Below are 17,546 nucleotides of genomic sequence, written 5' to 3'. Positions count from 1 at the left end.
GTGGAAGTAAATGGTTTGAGTGATACATCGGAGACGGGGCTCGAAACTCAGTTCAGTCTCAATGTTACCAAGTGACTGGATAGAGCGGAGTTGGAAGGTATCAACACATTCGTGGAACTTCGAGAGGAAGGCGACTGAAGAGTTGGGGTGGTAATCAGAGAGAACGAGTGAGTTTACGCTGTGGTTTTTTCAGGGGGACAGTTTTGAAAAGAATGAGCCAATGCTGCTAAGCAAAGCGAGTTATTTGTAGTGTCAGCATAGATCCTGGGGCGATAGTTCAGGGGTCAGGACTCTGATAAGGAGCGGTAATCTTTTCCTCCTTGTCCTTCTCAACCTATCTGCATGACTGACCACACCATCCTCCTCCAACACCTCTCCACTGTCATCCAGCTGGGTGGGACTGCTCTCACCTGGTTCCATTCTTATCTATCTAATCATAGCCAGAGTAACACTTGCAATGGCTTCTCTTCCTGCTCCTGCACCTTAACCTCTGGTGTCCCCCAAGGATCTATCCAACACAACATCACTCCTCCTCCGGAGGTCCCCAGCATCACAGGTGCCAGTCTTCAGCCAATTTGATTCATTCCACATGATATCAAGAAACAGCTGAAGATACTGGATGGTGCAAAGGCTACGGGACCTGACAATATTGCGGCAATTGTACCGAAGATTTGTGCACTCCCCTAGCCAAGCTGTTCCAGTACAGCTACAACACTGGCAGCTACCCAGCTATGTGGAAAATTGCCCAGGTATGTCCTGTACACAAAAAACAGGACAAATCCAACCCGGCCAATTACCGCCCCATCGGTCTACTCTCCATCATCAGTAAAGTGATGGAAGGGGTCATCAGCAGTGCTATCAAGCGGCACTTGCTTAGCAATAACCTGCTCACTGATGCCCAGTTTGGGTTCTGCCAGGGCCACTCAGCTCCTGACCTCATTACAGCCTTGGTTCAAACATGGACAAAAGAGCTGAACTCCTGAGGTGAGGTGAGAGTGACATACAGAGTGAGAGAGCCCTTGACATCAAGGCTGCATTTGACCGAGTGTGGCATCAAGGAGCCCTAGCAAAACTGGAGTCAATGGGAATCAGGTGGAAATCTCTCCGCTGGTTGGAATCATACCTAGCACAAAGGAAGATGGTTGTGGTTGTTGGAGGTCAGTCACCTCAGTTCCAGGACATCAGTGCAGGAGTTCCTCAGGGTAGTGTCCTAGACCCAACCATCTTCAGTTGCTTCATCAATGACCTTCCTTCCATCATAAGGTCAGGAATGGGGATGTTCACTGATGATTGCACAATGTTCAGCACCATTCGCAACTCCTCAGATACTGAAGCAGTCCATGTCCAAATGCAGCAAAACCTGGACAATATCCAGGCTTGAGCTGACAATTGGCAAGTAACATTCGTACCGCACAAGTGCCAGGCAATGACCATCTCTAACAAGAGAGAATCTAACCATCACCCCTTGATATTCAATGGCATTACCATCACTGAATCCCCCACTATCAACATTCTGGGGGTTACCATTGACCAGAAACTGAACTGGACTAGCCATATAAATACTGCGGCTACAAGAGCAGGTCAGAGGCTAGGAATCCTGCAGCGAGTAGCTCACCTCCTGACTCCCCAAAGCCTGACCACCATCTACAAGGCACAAGTCAGGAGTGTGATGGAATACTCCCCACTTGCCTGGATGAGTGCAGCTCCTACCACACTCGAGAAGCTCGACACCATCCAGGACAAAGCAGCCCGTTTGATTGGCACCCAATCCACAAACATTCACTCCCTCCACCACCGGTGCACAGTAGCAGTAGTACGTACCATCTACAAGATGCACCGCAGGAACTCACCAAGGCTTCTGAGACAGCACCTTCCAAACCCACAACCACTACCATCTAGAAGGGCAAGGGCAGCAGACACGTGGGAACACCACCACCTGGAAGTTCCCCTCCAAGCCACTCACCATCCTGACTTGGAAATATATCGCCGTTCCTTCACTGTCACTGGGTCAAAATCCTGGAACTCCCTTCCTAACAGTACTGTGGGTATACCTACACCACTGGACTGCAGCGGTTCAAGAAGGCAGCTCACCACCACCACCTCAAGGGCAATTAGGAATGGGCAATAAATGCTGGCCGAGCCAGAGAAGCCCACATCCCAGGAATGAATTTTAAAAAACTTTCCACATGAACACTGGTAACAACCAGCTCTACCTCACCACCCCCTCTCTCAACTCCTCCACTGTCGCTATACTATCAGACTGCTTATCTGACATCCAATTCCCTCCTACTGAATATTGGGAAGACTTAGCCATTGTTTTCAGTCCCTGCTCCAAACCCCGGTCCCTAATTTCTGACTGTCTTGCTCCCCTGGCAACTGTCCGAGACTGGATTTCTCCCCAAGATGAAATTCCAACTCATTTTTGTGCCATCACTAAAACTGCCTATTTCCACTGCGTAACATTGCCCAGCTCCACCTCTATCTCAGCTCATCTGCTGCTGAAACCTTCATCTATGCCTTTGTTACCTCCAGACTCGACTATTCCAACACTCCTGGCTGCTCTCCCACATTCTACCCTCTGGAAACTCGAGAACACTCCTGTGAGGTGCCTTGGGGTGTTTTATTACGTTAAAGCAGACATAAAACAAGTTGTTGTTGATCTGGAGAGCAGAGCAGGAATCACATGAAAGAATTGATTTTGGAGAGGGCATAGCTCGGTGCTGGGTGTTAGGTGAGAACCTACACCTTCTTGGATAGGAAAGTCAGATAGGTGTGAGGGGACGTGAAGGAGGGGGAAGTGCAAATAACTAGTATGATTAACTATAATTTAATCAATTTGCTTACCATGCTGTTTTCTCTTTTCAAACTAAAAGCAGAAAACTTGAAAAGACCTTGGCCTGAAGGGTAACTTGGCCACAAGAAATTAGGATTAAGGGTTTTTCTCTGGTGGACTTATTTAGAAAGGCAATTATTAAACTGTTGCAGATTCTAATTGTTGTACAGCTTTCCACTTCCAAAAACTCACTCATGCATTAGTCTTCACCTGAAAGGCTTGTAATGGACAGTTGATGTAACAATGTGAACTGCAACCCAGGTGGTCTGAGCTAAGTTGTATCCATGTGAAACCTTTGGACACTGGAGGTGTCCAGCACTCATTCATACCAGACAGAGTGTTTCTGGAACATTACATTTGGTCACCTCAGCTTTCAAAGAGCAGTGAATGTGAAGGGGATCTTCAACTCTTTCATCTGAAGCATTGCTGTGAGACAACAATTCCTAACCCCCTCCCTTTGGTTCTAAATCTCCACTTGAGCTAGAACAGACCTCGAATGAAAATGCACTCCGCGATGTCTGTCTCATTCGTTAAAAAGACGTTGATTTATTTTCTAGAGCAAGGCGTCACAATGCAGACAGAGGTGATGGCAACTCCGTCAGCAGCAGTCCCCCCGTCACAATGAGGTGAAACATCTGGAGCAAGACACAGCATTCTATCGAGAGTGAATATGGTGTACTAGTGTGAAGAGGAGTTTGGGTGGATATGCTGAGATGTTCTCATTCGCAAGTTAAATGTGGTTAAAAGAAACAGCAATTCTGATCATTAGTGAAGGTAATTCTGATGTCAGTATTGTAAGAGTTGATATGTACAATGGAAAGTGACAATGCTACACAGACCAATGTAAAACTCATTGTATAATATTATGCTATTATTGCTAATGCATACACACCATCCACGCTCTTAGTTTAATAGACATCTGACATCCTTTGAAACTAACTAGGTTCCATTGCAAATATACCAACCTGTCATTATTAATTGGAGTACGCATGCCCCTATTCTTTGTTCAATGCATTGTTGACTTTTGCCATTTTCCATATTGTGTCGATTGTGAAATATCTCATTGTGCCAATTTTGAGGGGGGGGGATTTGATGTTGAGAAGACAATAGCTGGCTGTGGAACTTTTTATTTTCTTCTTGCTTTACAATCAGCAGTTTACATACTAAGCATTTCTGCTTTTAGCCCTGGTCCATTGTGTAAGTGTGGTACTATTGTCCGGTTGGGTTATGGCAAAGCCAAAGTTCAAAATTCCAAGTTTTGTGGATGTGGGACACCATACTTCAAGACGTTGTCTTCCATTTTTATTCAGCGGGTTTTCAAAATCATTGTGGTGCAATGTGAGATTCGGAATGAGGCAAAGCAGAAGGATGGCTGGCCAGTGAAAAGTGGACCAGGGCAGGAAGATGTGCAGGTAGGGCCAGGACAGGAGCTTTAGCTGAAGTTTGTGTCAACCCCCTGGAAGAAGGAGATGTTCAGGCTTTAAATCACCTCATTCCAGTCCCGTTTCCAAGCCTGTTCTCATCTGACCTTGGGAAATAGCTTGACTTCCTTTGGCATCGATTGGCTGAACATGAAACATGAGTGTTTAATTTTAGATAAAATAATTTCAATAATAAGAGTTCCAGACTGTTCCCTGTGCCAGACAGGTGGCAGCATTGCATCTTACTGATGTCTGTTCATTTGTTTTCTAGTCTCTGTTGCTTGTGGAACTGAAGAAAACCTTAATGTCGGATTGTATTGTTGGGATTTAGCCAAGAGCAGCCTGTGGGGAGACTCTCCTGGGTCTTCACCTGGATACCGCATCTGAGTGCACTGATCCCTGGACAGTCAGTAAGCTGGCTGAGAACGTAGACCCAGGGAAATCTCCCCTCCTGTTTCAGGTTATTAAATATTTTATTTTAATCCAGGCAGCTTTTGCAGCCGGCCTTCCTGAAACCAGTGAAATTTTAACCAATGGAGAATGCATCAAAGTTCCTGACGTCACAGTGATTCTTTGTGCCCAGAGTATTGTGGTTGGTTATTTTGTGGCTGGCTGAATTAGTGATAGTAACCGTGGAGGGACTTACTGTTTCCAAAGAAAGAACGAGACCGATTGTGCTGATGTTGAATGATGGGCCCTGTATGGTTTTCTGGTCCAGACACCATTTTGTGGATTGCTCTGTGGAGAGAGGGGCCCCAAGGCATCTTAGACCATGATCAAGAAGTAGACTCACCAATGAATTTGTTGAGCAGAGAGCTCTGAATGAAAGCCCATACACAATTCAAATCCAGCTTTTATATTGCAAGTAAAACCTAACGATTTACACACAAGTTGGGGGTTTTTTACTCCCCTATAAAGAGTGGCAGGCAGAAAGCACGACCTGTTTACAAAAAGGGGTCCTAACATTTTGTCAAAATGGTGATAGTTTAGACACCAATTGGTCACATTGTCCCCAGAATAGCAAAATCTTTGCACAGTCCGAATATATAATTGCTCAACTCCATGAGATTGGGCAGGTTCTGTTTAACCCAGAAAAGTATCAAGTTTAAAGATTGTTTTCTTTCTTGTAATTTTGTTTCTGAAACAAAAATAGAAATTTTTAATCTTATAATGGGATTGTTTTGTAAATCCCCCTAAAGGGATTATTAGCAGACTGACAGCATTGTTATTGGGTTAAAGTGTTAGAAACACATCCAGCTCTTCTTCCCCATCGCCCTTCCCGGCAACTACACCCCAGACACACACACGACACACACACCTCACACACAGACGCAGACACGCACACCTCACACACAGACGCAGACACGCGCAGACGCAGACACGCACACCCCACACACAGACGCAGACACGCACACCCCACACACAGACGCAGACACGCACACCCCACACACAGACGCAGACACGCACACCCCACACACAGACGCAGACACGCACACCCCACACACAGATGCAGATACGCACACCCCACACACAGATGCAGATACACACAACCCAGACACAGACGCCAACATGCACACCCCCAGACACAGACGCACACACCCCAGACACAGACACGCACACCCCAGAGACAGACGCAGACACGCACACCCCAGACACAGACGCAGACACGCACACCCCAGACACAGACGCAGACACGCACACCCCACACACAGATGCAGACACGCACACCCTAATCACAGATGCAGACACGCACACCCCCTGGCGCAGACACGCACACCCCCAGACACACACACACCACACCCCCAGACGCACACACACCACACCCCCAGACGCAGACACGCGCACCCCCAGACGCAGACATGCACGCCCCAGATGCAAACACATGCGCCTCCAGACGCAAACACGCGTGCCCCAGACACAGATGCAGACACAGACCCCCGGACACAGACACACACACCCCCAGATGCAAGCATGCACACCCCAGACATAGACGCAGACACACACTCCCAGACGCAGACACGCACACTTCCAGTCGCAGACACACACTTCTCCAGACATCACACTGCCCCCCAATTCAGACACACACCCCGAGATACAGACACAGACATGTTTAGACGTGCACACAGACACCCACATTTGCAGGCACAAATCTATGCATATAGACACACAAACACACATATACACACACAGAGACCCATGCACACAAGCATAGAGATCCATGTATGCACAGACTGTTTAAAAAGGCATCTTTATAAATTGGAGGCAGCTTTCCAATTGTGTTCTCTGGATCACTGTAGATCACAGCAGATAAATCGACCTTTGAAGCATTGGAAAATCCTTCCAAAAGGAGGGGTCAACTAGTAGACTGAGAATAAAATGTGAAGTGCCAGTGTTGGTGTAGGTTTTTGAAATGTGAACAAAACATAAGACCAGTAATCCAAATTAAATCAATGTGACACATTTTAGTGAATGAACTCATTATACGAGGATACCTTTAACCACAATCAGAACATTTAAAGAACCATCAAATTCGTCGTCTTCAGCATCCAACACACAGAGCTCGTCGAACCCATTCTGTGTCCCCGTGGCTATGGCATCATAGGAAGGATCCCACCCTGAGACAGATTTGGCGTTTTTGGTTTCAGAATCATCCCTCCACAGCGAATCATCTTCCGCTCCACCCATTGAATTGGAAGTGCATTTTTTGAGCGATCTGTTGACAGTTTGTGCACTAATAGCAACATCCCACAATTTGATGATGAAACCACGCAAAACAACAAGCGGGGCAGTGCACATACTTCCACTCTTTGTGAAGGTTTTTGCTCTGTCAACTATTCCCCCTGTTCCATTTGACATGAACGAGATCCTTGAATGGCTTGTTGCTGCACACATCCAACTACAGACATTAGACCTCTGATGTAACTGCAGCGTGGGTGTTGTTCCTTCACAAGCGCCTCTTGATCTCATCGGTTATATGGGCTCTGAACATGCCCCACGCTGCATACTTTATGTAGGCCATTTCACACGTCATCGATCTCTAACTTCACTCCATCCCCATCCATCGAACTGTTATCATGACCATGCACAAAGCTCCTGCAGGGAACTTGATTTTCAGCATGGTTTTACATTTGAAAATTACCATTTTGTTCAGCCAGCCATGCAGGCTGGTACCATGATGAATCTCGTCTCACATCCTGTGGTTTTCACTGGAACTGTTTTTGAACCTCTCCGTTCCACAGTTCATTTGCTGGGCGTATCGAAATTCGTGAGTGTTTCATCCATGGCGCTGAATGAGCACTAGTGTTTTTGCTGCTGTCTGAGGATGAATCACTGGAGACTGGTCGTTTTGGCATCACGGTCTTTTGGTAGTCTCTAAGCGATCTTGGTCTTTTGCCACACTGCTAGACGTTTCTGTTCCATAATGTGGCTACACCAACGAGCAATTGCTCTGAAATCTTTGCTGGACTCAGGGTTTGATTTACTTAAGTGTGTATGTACGCATTGCATTTCTGGCGATGATGGAACCCATTCCAACGATTTTTGAGGACCCATCCTAATCCTTGCTTCTCAAGACCAGGCCCAGTGGCTGCTCCCTGTTCTCATGGTGCACTTGATCTCAGGCTTCATTTTCAAGGCTGATTCCTCCTTCCCTTCTCTCATCAGTTTTTCCACAAACACCAAACTCCCTCGCTGCAGCACAGTTTACTTTACAAGTTAGCCAATGTTATGACTTTTAGCTTGAAAGCAGCTTCGTACTTCCTTCTTTTTGCTGGAGGGTTCATTTCTGTTTGAGGTGGTCTTCTCAGTGTGGGCATGTCTTAAACACCCACACATCTTCTAGACAACACGGTCCCTATTGCCTGCTTGATCCCATGCACCAACTTGTAAGGCGAGTAAAACATGCATTTCTGAGGTGAAAAGTTGAAGCCAATTCCTAATGTGAGTATAGCATTTCTTAGCAGAAAAGGCGGGTCAACTTACACGCTGAGTATAGGCCTAAACATGATTTTGGTGCTGAGAAAACAGGATCATCTTATACGCTGTGATCTTCAGCTCTTGTGCTTGAAAAAGATTGAATTACTAATGTTTCATTACTGAACTGCTACAGTTGCTGTATCATATCAATCGTGCTCAGTCTTTCCTAATGTCAGTGCCTTTGTTCAAACAGTTAGTGTAGCAGAGAGCAGCTACTCATGTACTGTGACCTGCAATTCAAAGCAGCAGGGCCTACAGTGGCCAGGGGCTGCTCAGGTGCTGGATGTGGGATTGAACTAAGATTACAAGAGGAATAAGCTCCTAATTATGCTGTAGAGATGAGTAGACGTGTCTGATCTATCTTTTGGGAAAATTCAGCCCCCTCTCCCTCCCTGTAGCATTTTATTGGGAAAGTTTTAGCTGTTCTACTGGATAGTCACCATGTAATATTAATGCAGTCATTTCTAAAGTAGTGCCAACAGTTTGTTTAGTGAAAGCCCTCAGCTGTCACATGTTTCCCATCTGTTCTTAATCCTAAAACTACATTTGAAAACCAACAAAAAAAGTATTGGATGATACCACAATGTTTTCTGGCCATTTAAGTATGGCAAAGGAATGCTGGGGCTATGAGCGGGTTCAGAAAGAGGAGGATGTCTATTTTAGGAGTTGACTAGAACCATCTTCAGTGATTTCACTTCTCAAAGAATGAAGAGGTAAATATTTCTTCCTATGTTCCAAGCTGACCATATAGAAACAAGTTTACACTCCCTGCCCACTAAACTCAGCTTCTCCTGTTCATCTTATGCCCTTCTGAATCGTTCCTGCAAACATTGCAAAATACATTTTTTTTTTTGAAAAAGGTCCAGTAATTTCAAAACTGAAGAAAATGAGAGCCTGTGCCAATGCTGAGTTCTTTACTCTGTAGCTGAAGGGGATAGCAATCTGTCAGATTCAGCAGCTGGACTGAACAAAACCCCTCTATCCTGTCAGGATAGTTTCATTCTTTTGTTTATGCTCTTTTTTCAAAGTGTATAATGTTAAACAAGTTTAGTTACACTTAACATGACCAGCGTTCATCGCACGGAGTGGGGTCATATTTTCCCAAGCACAGAGTGGTTTCCCCAGTAACACCACTCGGTGGTGATCTGCCCATCAGTGTTAAACTTCAAAATAATCCAGTGCGTTTTCATCTTTACCTGCTCTTCCCACCAATTTAATAAGCAGGGTTGTAGTTGACTGAATCACGTAGGGAGCTCCGCGAGCATTGCAGCTGCCGGTGTGCAGGCTTTCTCATTCAGAAGGCCACCACCCTTGTCGTGTGTGATCCAGCCCTTTGAACCCAATAAAGGAGCAGCACAGTGAAGCATTTAATATGCTTCCTTCAGCTTTGGGTGTCATTTTAGCTTTCACCACTGGGCCAAGAACAGTTGATAGTGAATTGACAGCCCCTTTGACACCAGCCTGATCCTCTTTCCCATCAGTGGAAATGAGGCAAGTGTCAAACTGGGTGCTGAGTCACCTGCACACCCTCCCCCAAAACCCCTTGGTCCTAGAGTAAAATGTGTTCCTAAACTGAAAGGCTTCATTGTTTACTAAATTGGTGGAGAAGTGCTGTTCTATAAGGACTAGGTGACCTACATAAAGCCGATTTTTAACTGTCAGCAGACAGTTGTTGGGAGGAAGATGGAGACTTGTCTCCATTCCACCAGCATCAAACAAGAGAACTCTGGACCTTTTCTTGAGCACAAATGGACAGAGCTGCTCATTTGTACCTAGAAATCGCCAACAGTGTCTAGTAAGCGGTGTAGGACCTGATCCACACTATTGAATGAGATCCTGACTGATTCAGCCGAGCACCTCAAAAGGGCAACATGGTGATACAGGCAGGGTTGGAGCATGAATGGGCCAGTAAGTGCCAACCTCGGATTTCAAAGCCCAGTCAGCCAGCCTCGCTGGGTGAATCGAGTTCAAGTTGGCCCTAATGTTCTCCAGACACCACAGGTGTTACTAGCAGCAATGTTAGGTGGGAATCGCGTGGCTGGGGGCATGGCCTATGTACTTTTTTGTTTAAAACATGGCTTTTTATTGTATATTTGCTCATTTCTAATATTAATATTTTCTTATTTTATGTTGGAATTGCCTATCTGTGGACAATGCTGGCTGTGTACATCTGTGCTGTACATTCCCTGTTCTCAGCACACTAAAAAGTTGAATTTTTTTAATAGAGTTTGAAGCTTATTTTTTTTGAAAGAAGCCAGTGTTTAGTGATTCATCAGATGGGTTGTAACTGCCCTGGAGTCGTCCAGACTCACTCCCATTTTATCACCTTAGAAGCTTCCTTCTACATTCAAATAATTCATTATACATTCTGAAAACTGCAGTATTATCTGAACATTTACGCAGCCTTTCCTGAAATTCATTTCAGTAGGGTGTGAAGGAATCCATTTTTTTTAAACCGTGAAAATATATGAACTGAAGATATGTGCATCTTTACAATAATGAAGTCTTCCTATCACTGATTTAATGGGAAGTGAGAACTTAACCTTCTGGCTCATATTGCCCAAGAAAGTTTGAATTATTTCAAATGTGTTACAACAGTCAGATGTTAACACGGGGTATCTAAGTGTCAAACAAATTCTCGGCAAGCCCTTAAAAATGGACTGTTCTTTTTACAAATTGATATTTCAATTGTAGTGTTTTGTCAAAATGTATTTAGTCTGTAACTCTGTAGTCTATATAGCTTTCGCTATCATGGGAAACTGCTAAGGAATAAAATGTACTTATTAAATATCAGAGCAGCACTGTATTTATTTTTTGGCCCATCACCAAGTTCCAAATAATGTTAAATTTGACAGTTTATTATCTCCCCACTTGTCATCCCATTGTGTGTTTCCATTAACAGTTACTGTCGTTTCCAGCCAGAACTTCCCTGCAGCTGTGAAGCTTTGCTAAGCTTGGTATAATGGTGAATTCACTCATGGATTGTTTCTGATTTCAAGAATTTTAGTTCCACCTTATTCATCCACCACAACCACCCCCCCCCCCCAAACATTCTTTCCACATTCTGACCTGCAGAAATCTGCTCCCTGGATTTAATTTAAAGTAAACTTATTCTCTCCCAAACTCTCTTCAAAATGGGGGCTGTTAACCCCAGTTACACACAGAAGTGACTGATGCCTTTAGTTATAAACAAACCATAAAGGGTAGCAGAAAAAAGGAGGGTATAGCAAAGTTCCTATTTCAAGAGAGAAAGTAGGGCAGTTAATTATATCAACAAATTCAGGAGAAAGTTGGTGAAGTTTAATGGAATGTATGTGATCCTTATCCTTAATGATCACCACTTCTGACTTAGTTAACTTGACAAAGTTGCTTGTCCAACGCACTCTTTGTAGAAATTATTCACGCTCTGTGCGGACCACCAGCTTTTGGAAAATCACTTCACTGAGTCAAAATCTCCGGCATTTAAATCCTTACGTAACAAAACTGAAACAGCTTAAAGCCTTCAAATCAATAATATCACTTGAGACATTCTAAATTAGCAAACTTCTACAAAAGTAGAGGTATAAGTAAGCTGTCCTAAAATACAACTTTCAATTTGCAGATCATCAATTGTGACTTCAGAAAAATTGGGCCTTTTTCATTAGAATAACACGATAAAAAAGTGTTTAAAATTATGAAGGAATAGCTTGGCAGATTGGCGCCACCAGTTAGGGGGTCTTTTTAAAAAGAGATTAGGATTTATACAGTGTACTTCCCAACCTCAGGCAACCCAAAGTACTTCACTACCAATGAAGTTCTTTTGAAGTGTAGTTACAGTTGTCATGTAAGAAATGCAGCAGTCAAATTGCGTACAGCAAGCTCACACCCACAGCGATGAGGTAATGACCGATTGATCTGATTTAGTAATGTTGCTTCTGAACTAAGTTTTGCCAGGACACCGGAGAGCATCTCTACCCTTCATTGAATAGTGCCTGAGAGGACTGACAGGGCTTCTGTGCAATGGCTTACATCCCAGAGTCTTAAAGGAAGTGGTAGCGGAGATAGTGGATGCATTGGCTATAATATTCCAAAATTCCCTGGATTCTGGAAAGGTTCCAGTGGATTGGAAAAATGCTAATATAACGCCCTTATTCAAAAAGGTCGGGGGGCGGGGGTAGGTAGAAGGTAGGAAACTATAGACCAGTTAGTTTAACGTCTGTCATTGGGAAATTGTTGGAATCCATTATTAAGGAAGTAGTAATGGGACATTTGGAAAGTCAAAATGCAATCCATCAGAGTCAGCATGGTTTTATGAAGAGTAAATCGTGTTTGACTAATTTGCTGGAGTTCTTTGAAGATGTGACAAGCAAAGTGGATAATGTGGATCCTGTAGATGTTGTATATCTGGACTTCCAGAAGGCCTTTGATAAGGTGCCGCACAAAAGATTAATACATAAGATAAGATCACACGGAGTTAGGGGTAATATATTAGCTTGGATAGAGGATTGGCTAACAACAGAAAGCAGAGAGTCGGGATAAATGGGTCTTTTTCTGGATGGCAAGCTGTAACTAGTGGGGTGCCACAGGGTTCAGTCCTTGGCCCCAACTATTTACAATCTATATTAATGACTTGGGTTCAGGGATAGAAGGTACTGTAGCTAACTTTGCAGATGACACCAAAATAGGTGGGAAAGTAAGTTGTAATGAAGAAATAAGAAATTTACAAATGGATATGGACAGGTTAGGTGAATGGGCCAAAACTTGGCAGATGGAGTTTAACGTGGATAAGTGTGAGGTTATTCATTTTGGTCAGAAGAATAAAAAGGTGACTTATTATTTAAATGGAGAGAAACTTCAGAATGCTTCAGTGCAGAGGGATCTGGGTGTCCTCGTGCATGAATCGCTGAAAGCTAGAATGCAGGTACAGCAGGTAATAAGGAAGGCAAATGGAATTTTGGCATTTATTGCTAAAGGAATAGAGTATAAAAATAGGGAAGTGTTGTTGCAACTGTACAAGGCATTGGTGAGACCGCACCTGGAGTACTGTGCACAGTTTTACTCCCCTTACTTGAGGAAGGATGTAGTTGCATTGGAGGCGGTTCAGAGGAGGTTCACTAGATTGGTTCCAGAGATGTGGGGCTTGTCTTATGAGGAGAGATTGAGCAGTTTAGATCTATACTCACTAGAGTTTAGGAGGATGAGAGGAGATCTAAATTGAGGTATATAAGATGCTAAAGGGGATAGACATAGTAGACATGGAGCGGATGTTTCCCCTTGTGGGGCAGTATAGAATGAGAGGCCATAGTTTTAGGCTAAGAGGTGGTAGATTTAAATCAAAGGGTCGTGAATCTGTGGAATTCACTACCTCAGAGTGCAGTGGATGCCAGGATGCTGAATAAATTTAAGGAGGGCATAGACAGATTTTTAATTAGTAATGGGTCGCAAAGTTATGGGGAGAGGGCGGGAAATTGGAGCTGAGGCCAAAATGAGATCAGTCATGATCGTAATGAATGGCGGGGCAGGCTCGAGGGGCTGAATTGCCTACTCCTGCTCCTAGTTCTTATGTTATCATCAAAATGACAGCACTTCGTAACACTGCAGCTCTCAGAACTGTATTGCAGCATCAAGGATCGTGTGGGATTGATACAGGGACGTGGGGAGAGAGTGGGGCAGTGGCATTAGTTTGGGATTGATAACAGGGCTATGGGGAGAGCGGGATCGATTCAGGGCTATGAGGAGCGAGCGGGGTAGTGGGATTAGTTTGGGATTGATACAGGGCTATGGGGAGAGAGTGGGGCAGTGGGATTGATGCAGGGCTATGGGGAAAGAGTGGGATTAGTGTGCAATTGATACAGGGCTATGGGGAGAAAGTGGAACAGTGGGGTTAGTTTGGGGATTGATACAGGGCTATGGGGAGAGAGTGGGGCAGTGGGATTAGTTTGGGATTGATACAGGGCTATGGGGAGAGAGTGGGGCAGTGGCATTAGTTTGGGATTGATAACAGGGCTATGGGGAGAGCGGGATCGATTCAGGGCTATGAGGAGCGAGCGGGGTAGTGGGATTAGTTTGGGATTGATACAGGGCTATGGGGAGAGAGTGGGGCAGTGGGATTGATGCAGGGCTATGGGGAAAGAGTGGGATTAGTGTGCAATTGATACAGGGCTATGGGGAGAAAGTGGAACAGTGGGGTTAGTTTGGGGATTGACACAGGGCTATGGGGAGAGAGCGGGGCAGTGGGGTTAGTTTGGGGATTGACACAGGGCTATGGGGAGAGAGCAGGGCAGTGGGGTTAGTTTGGGGATTGATACAGGGCTATGGGGAGACAGCAGGGCAGTGTGATTACTTTGGGATTGATACAGGGCTATGGGAAGAGAGCAGGACAGTGGGGTTAGTTTGGGGATTGATACAGGGCTATGGGGAGAGAGCGGGGCAGTGTGATTAGTTTGGGGATTGATACAGGGTTATGGAGAGAGAGCAGGGCAGTGGGATTAGTTTGGAGATTGATACAGGGTTATGGAGAGACAGCAGGGCAGTGGGATTAGTTTGGGATTGATACAGGGCTATGGGGAGAGAGCGGGGCAGTGGGGTTAGTTTGGGGATTAATACAGGACTATGGGGAGAGAGCAGGGCAGTGTGATTAGTTTGGGATTGATACAGGGCTATGGGGAGAGAGCGGGGCAGTGGGGTTAGTTTGGGGATTGATACAGGGCTATAGGGAGAGAGCGGGACAGTGTGATTAGTTTGGGATGGATACAGGGCTATGGGGAGAGAGTGGGGCAGTGGGATTAGTTTGGGGATTGATACAGGGCTATGGGGAGAGAGTGGGGCAGTGGGATTAGTTTGGGATTGATACAGGGCTATGGGGAGAGAGTGGGGCAGTGGCATTAGTTTGGGATGGATAACAGGGCTATGGGGAGAGCGGGATCGATTCAGGGCTATGAGGAGCGAGCGGGGTAGTGGGATTAGTCTGGGATTGATACAGGGCTATGGGGAGAGAGTGGGGCAGTGGGATTGATGCAGGGCTATGGGGAAAGAGTGGGATTAGTGTGGAATTGATACAGGGCTATGGGGAGAAAGTGGAACAGTGGGGTTAGTTTCGGGATTGACACAGGGCTATGGGGAGAGAGCGGGGCAGTGGGGTTAGTTTGGGGATTGACACAGGGCTATGGGGAGAGAGCAGGGCAGTGGGGTTAGTTTGGGGATTGATACAGGGTTATGGAGAGACAGCAGGGCAGTGGGATTAGTTTGGGATTGATACAGGGCTATGGGGAGAGAGCGGGAACAGTGGGATTAGTTTGGGGATTGATACAGGGCTATGGGGAGAGCACGAGGCACTGGGATTAGTTTGGGGATTGATACAGGGTTATGGAGAGACAGCAGGGCAGTGGGATTAGTTTGGGATTGATACAGGGCTATGGGGAGAGAGCGGGGCAGTGGGGTTAGTTTGGGGATTGATACAGGGCTATGGGGAGAGAGCAGGGCAGTGTGATTAGTTTGGGATTGATACAGGGCTATGGGGAGAGAGCGGGGCAGTGGGGTTAGTTTGGGGATTGATACAGGGCTATAGGGAGAGAGCGGGACAGTGTGATTAGTTTGGGATGGATACAGGGCTATGGGGAGAGAGTGGGGCAGTGGGATTAGTTTGGGGATTGATACAGGGTTATGGAGAGACAGCAGGGCAGTGGGATTAGTTTGGGATTGATACAGGGCTATGGGGAGAGAGCGGGGCAGTGGGGTTAGTTTGGGGATTGATACAGGGCTATGCGGAGAGAGCAGGGCAGTGTGATTAGTTTGGGATTGATACAGGGCTATGGGGAGAGAGCGGGGCAGTGGGGTTAGTTTGGGGATTGATACAGGGCTATAGGGAGAGAGCGGGACAGTGTGATTAGTTTGGGATGGATACAGGGCTATGGGGAGAGAGTGGGGCAGTGGGATTAGTTTGGGGATTGATACAGGGTTATGGAGAGACAGCAGGGCAGTGGGATTAGTTTGGGATTGATACAGGGCTATGGGAGGAGAGCGGGGCAGTGGGGTTAGTTTGGGGATTAATACAGGGCTATGGGGAGAGAGCGGGACAGTGTGATTAGTTTGGGATGGATACAGGGCTATGGGAGGAGAGCGGGGCAGTGGGGTTAGTTTGGGGATTGATACAGGGCTATAGCGAGAGAGCGGGACAGTGTGATTAGTTTGGGATGGATACAGGGCTATGGGGAGAGCGGGGCAGTGGGATTAGTTTGGGGATTGATACAGGGCTATGGGGAGAGAGCGGGGCAGTGGGATTAGTTTGGGGATTGATACAGGGCTATGGGGAGAGAGCGGGGCAGTGGGATTAGTTTGGGGATTGATGCAGGGCTATGGGGAGAGAGTGGGGCAGTGGGATTGATACAGGGCTATGGGGAGAGAGTGGGGCAGAGGGATTGATGCAGGGCTATGGGGAAAGAGTGGGATTAGTGTGGAATTGATACAGGGCTATGGGGAGAGAGTGGAACAGTGGGGTTAGTTTGGGGATTGATACAGGGCTATGGGGAGAGAGCAGGGCAGTGGGATTAGTTTGGGATTGATACAGGGCTATGGGGAGAGAGCGGGGCAGTGGGATTAGTTGGGTGATTGATACAGGGTGATGGGGAGAGAGCGAGGCAGTGGGATTAGTTTGGGGATTGATACAGGGTGATGGGGATAGAGCGAGGCAGTGGGATTAGTTTGGGATTGAAACAGGGTGATAGGGAGAGAGCGAGGCAGTGGGATTAGTTTGGGATTGATACAGGGTTATGGGGAGAGAGCGGGGACAGTGGGATTAGTTTGGGGATTGATACAGGGCTATGGGGAGAGAGCGGGGACAGTGGGATTAGTTTGGGGATTGATACAGGGTTATGGAGAGAGAGCGGGGACAGTGGGATTAGTTTGGGGATTGATACAGGGCTATGGGGAGAGAGCGGGGACAGTGGGATTAGTTTGGGGATTGATACAGGGCTTTGGGGAGAGAGAGGGTGGGGACAGTGGGATTAGTTTGGGGATTGATACAGGGCTATGGGGAGAGAGTGGGGCAGTGGGGTTAAATTAGGGATTGATACAGGGCTATGGGGAGAGAGTGGGGCAGTGGGATTGATGCAGGGCTATGGGGAGAGAGTGGGGCAGTGGGATTGATGCAGGGCTATGGGGAAAGAGTGGGATTAGTATGGGATTGATACAGGGCTATGGGGAGAGAGTGGAACAGTGGGATTAGTTTGGGGATTGATACAGGGATATGGGGAGAGTGCGGGGCAGTGGGATTAGTTTGGGATTGATACAGGGCTATGGGGAGAGAGCGGGGCAGTGGGATTAGTTTGGGGATTGATACA

General features: G+C 46.2%; 2 protein-coding genes across 4 annotated transcripts in view; one reads left to right on the top strand and one right to left on the bottom strand.

The window, feature by feature from the left end:
- smarcc2 (SWI/SNF related, matrix associated, actin dependent regulator of chromatin, subfamily c, member 2) overlaps window positions 1–5,659 on the top strand; it is a 129,127-nt gene extending 123,468 nt beyond the window's left edge. For all 3 annotated transcript variants that reach the window (XM_041180193.1, XM_041180192.1, XM_041180191.1), the window contains exon 25: window positions 3,391–5,659. In XM_041180193.1, the coding sequence (XP_041036127.1) occupies window positions 3,391–3,458 (68 nt within the window). In that variant the 3' untranslated portion in view covers window positions 3,459–5,659. The remainder of the gene's footprint in view (window positions 1–3,390) is intronic.
- The window catches only part of LOC121273201 (insulin-like growth factor-binding protein 5), a 633,250-nt gene that overhangs the window by 586,031 nt on the left and 29,673 nt on the right, over window positions 1–17,546 (bottom strand). The window lies entirely within an intron of this gene.

The sequence above is a fragment of the Carcharodon carcharias genome, chromosome X (genome assembly GCF_017639515.1).
Source record: "Carcharodon carcharias isolate sCarCar2 chromosome X, sCarCar2.pri, whole genome shotgun sequence".
Taxonomy (NCBI): Eukaryota; Metazoa; Chordata; class Chondrichthyes; order Lamniformes; family Lamnidae; genus Carcharodon; species Carcharodon carcharias.
The sequence above is the reverse complement of the archived record's forward strand: the minus strand, read 5'-3'. Positions and strand labels throughout refer to the sequence as shown.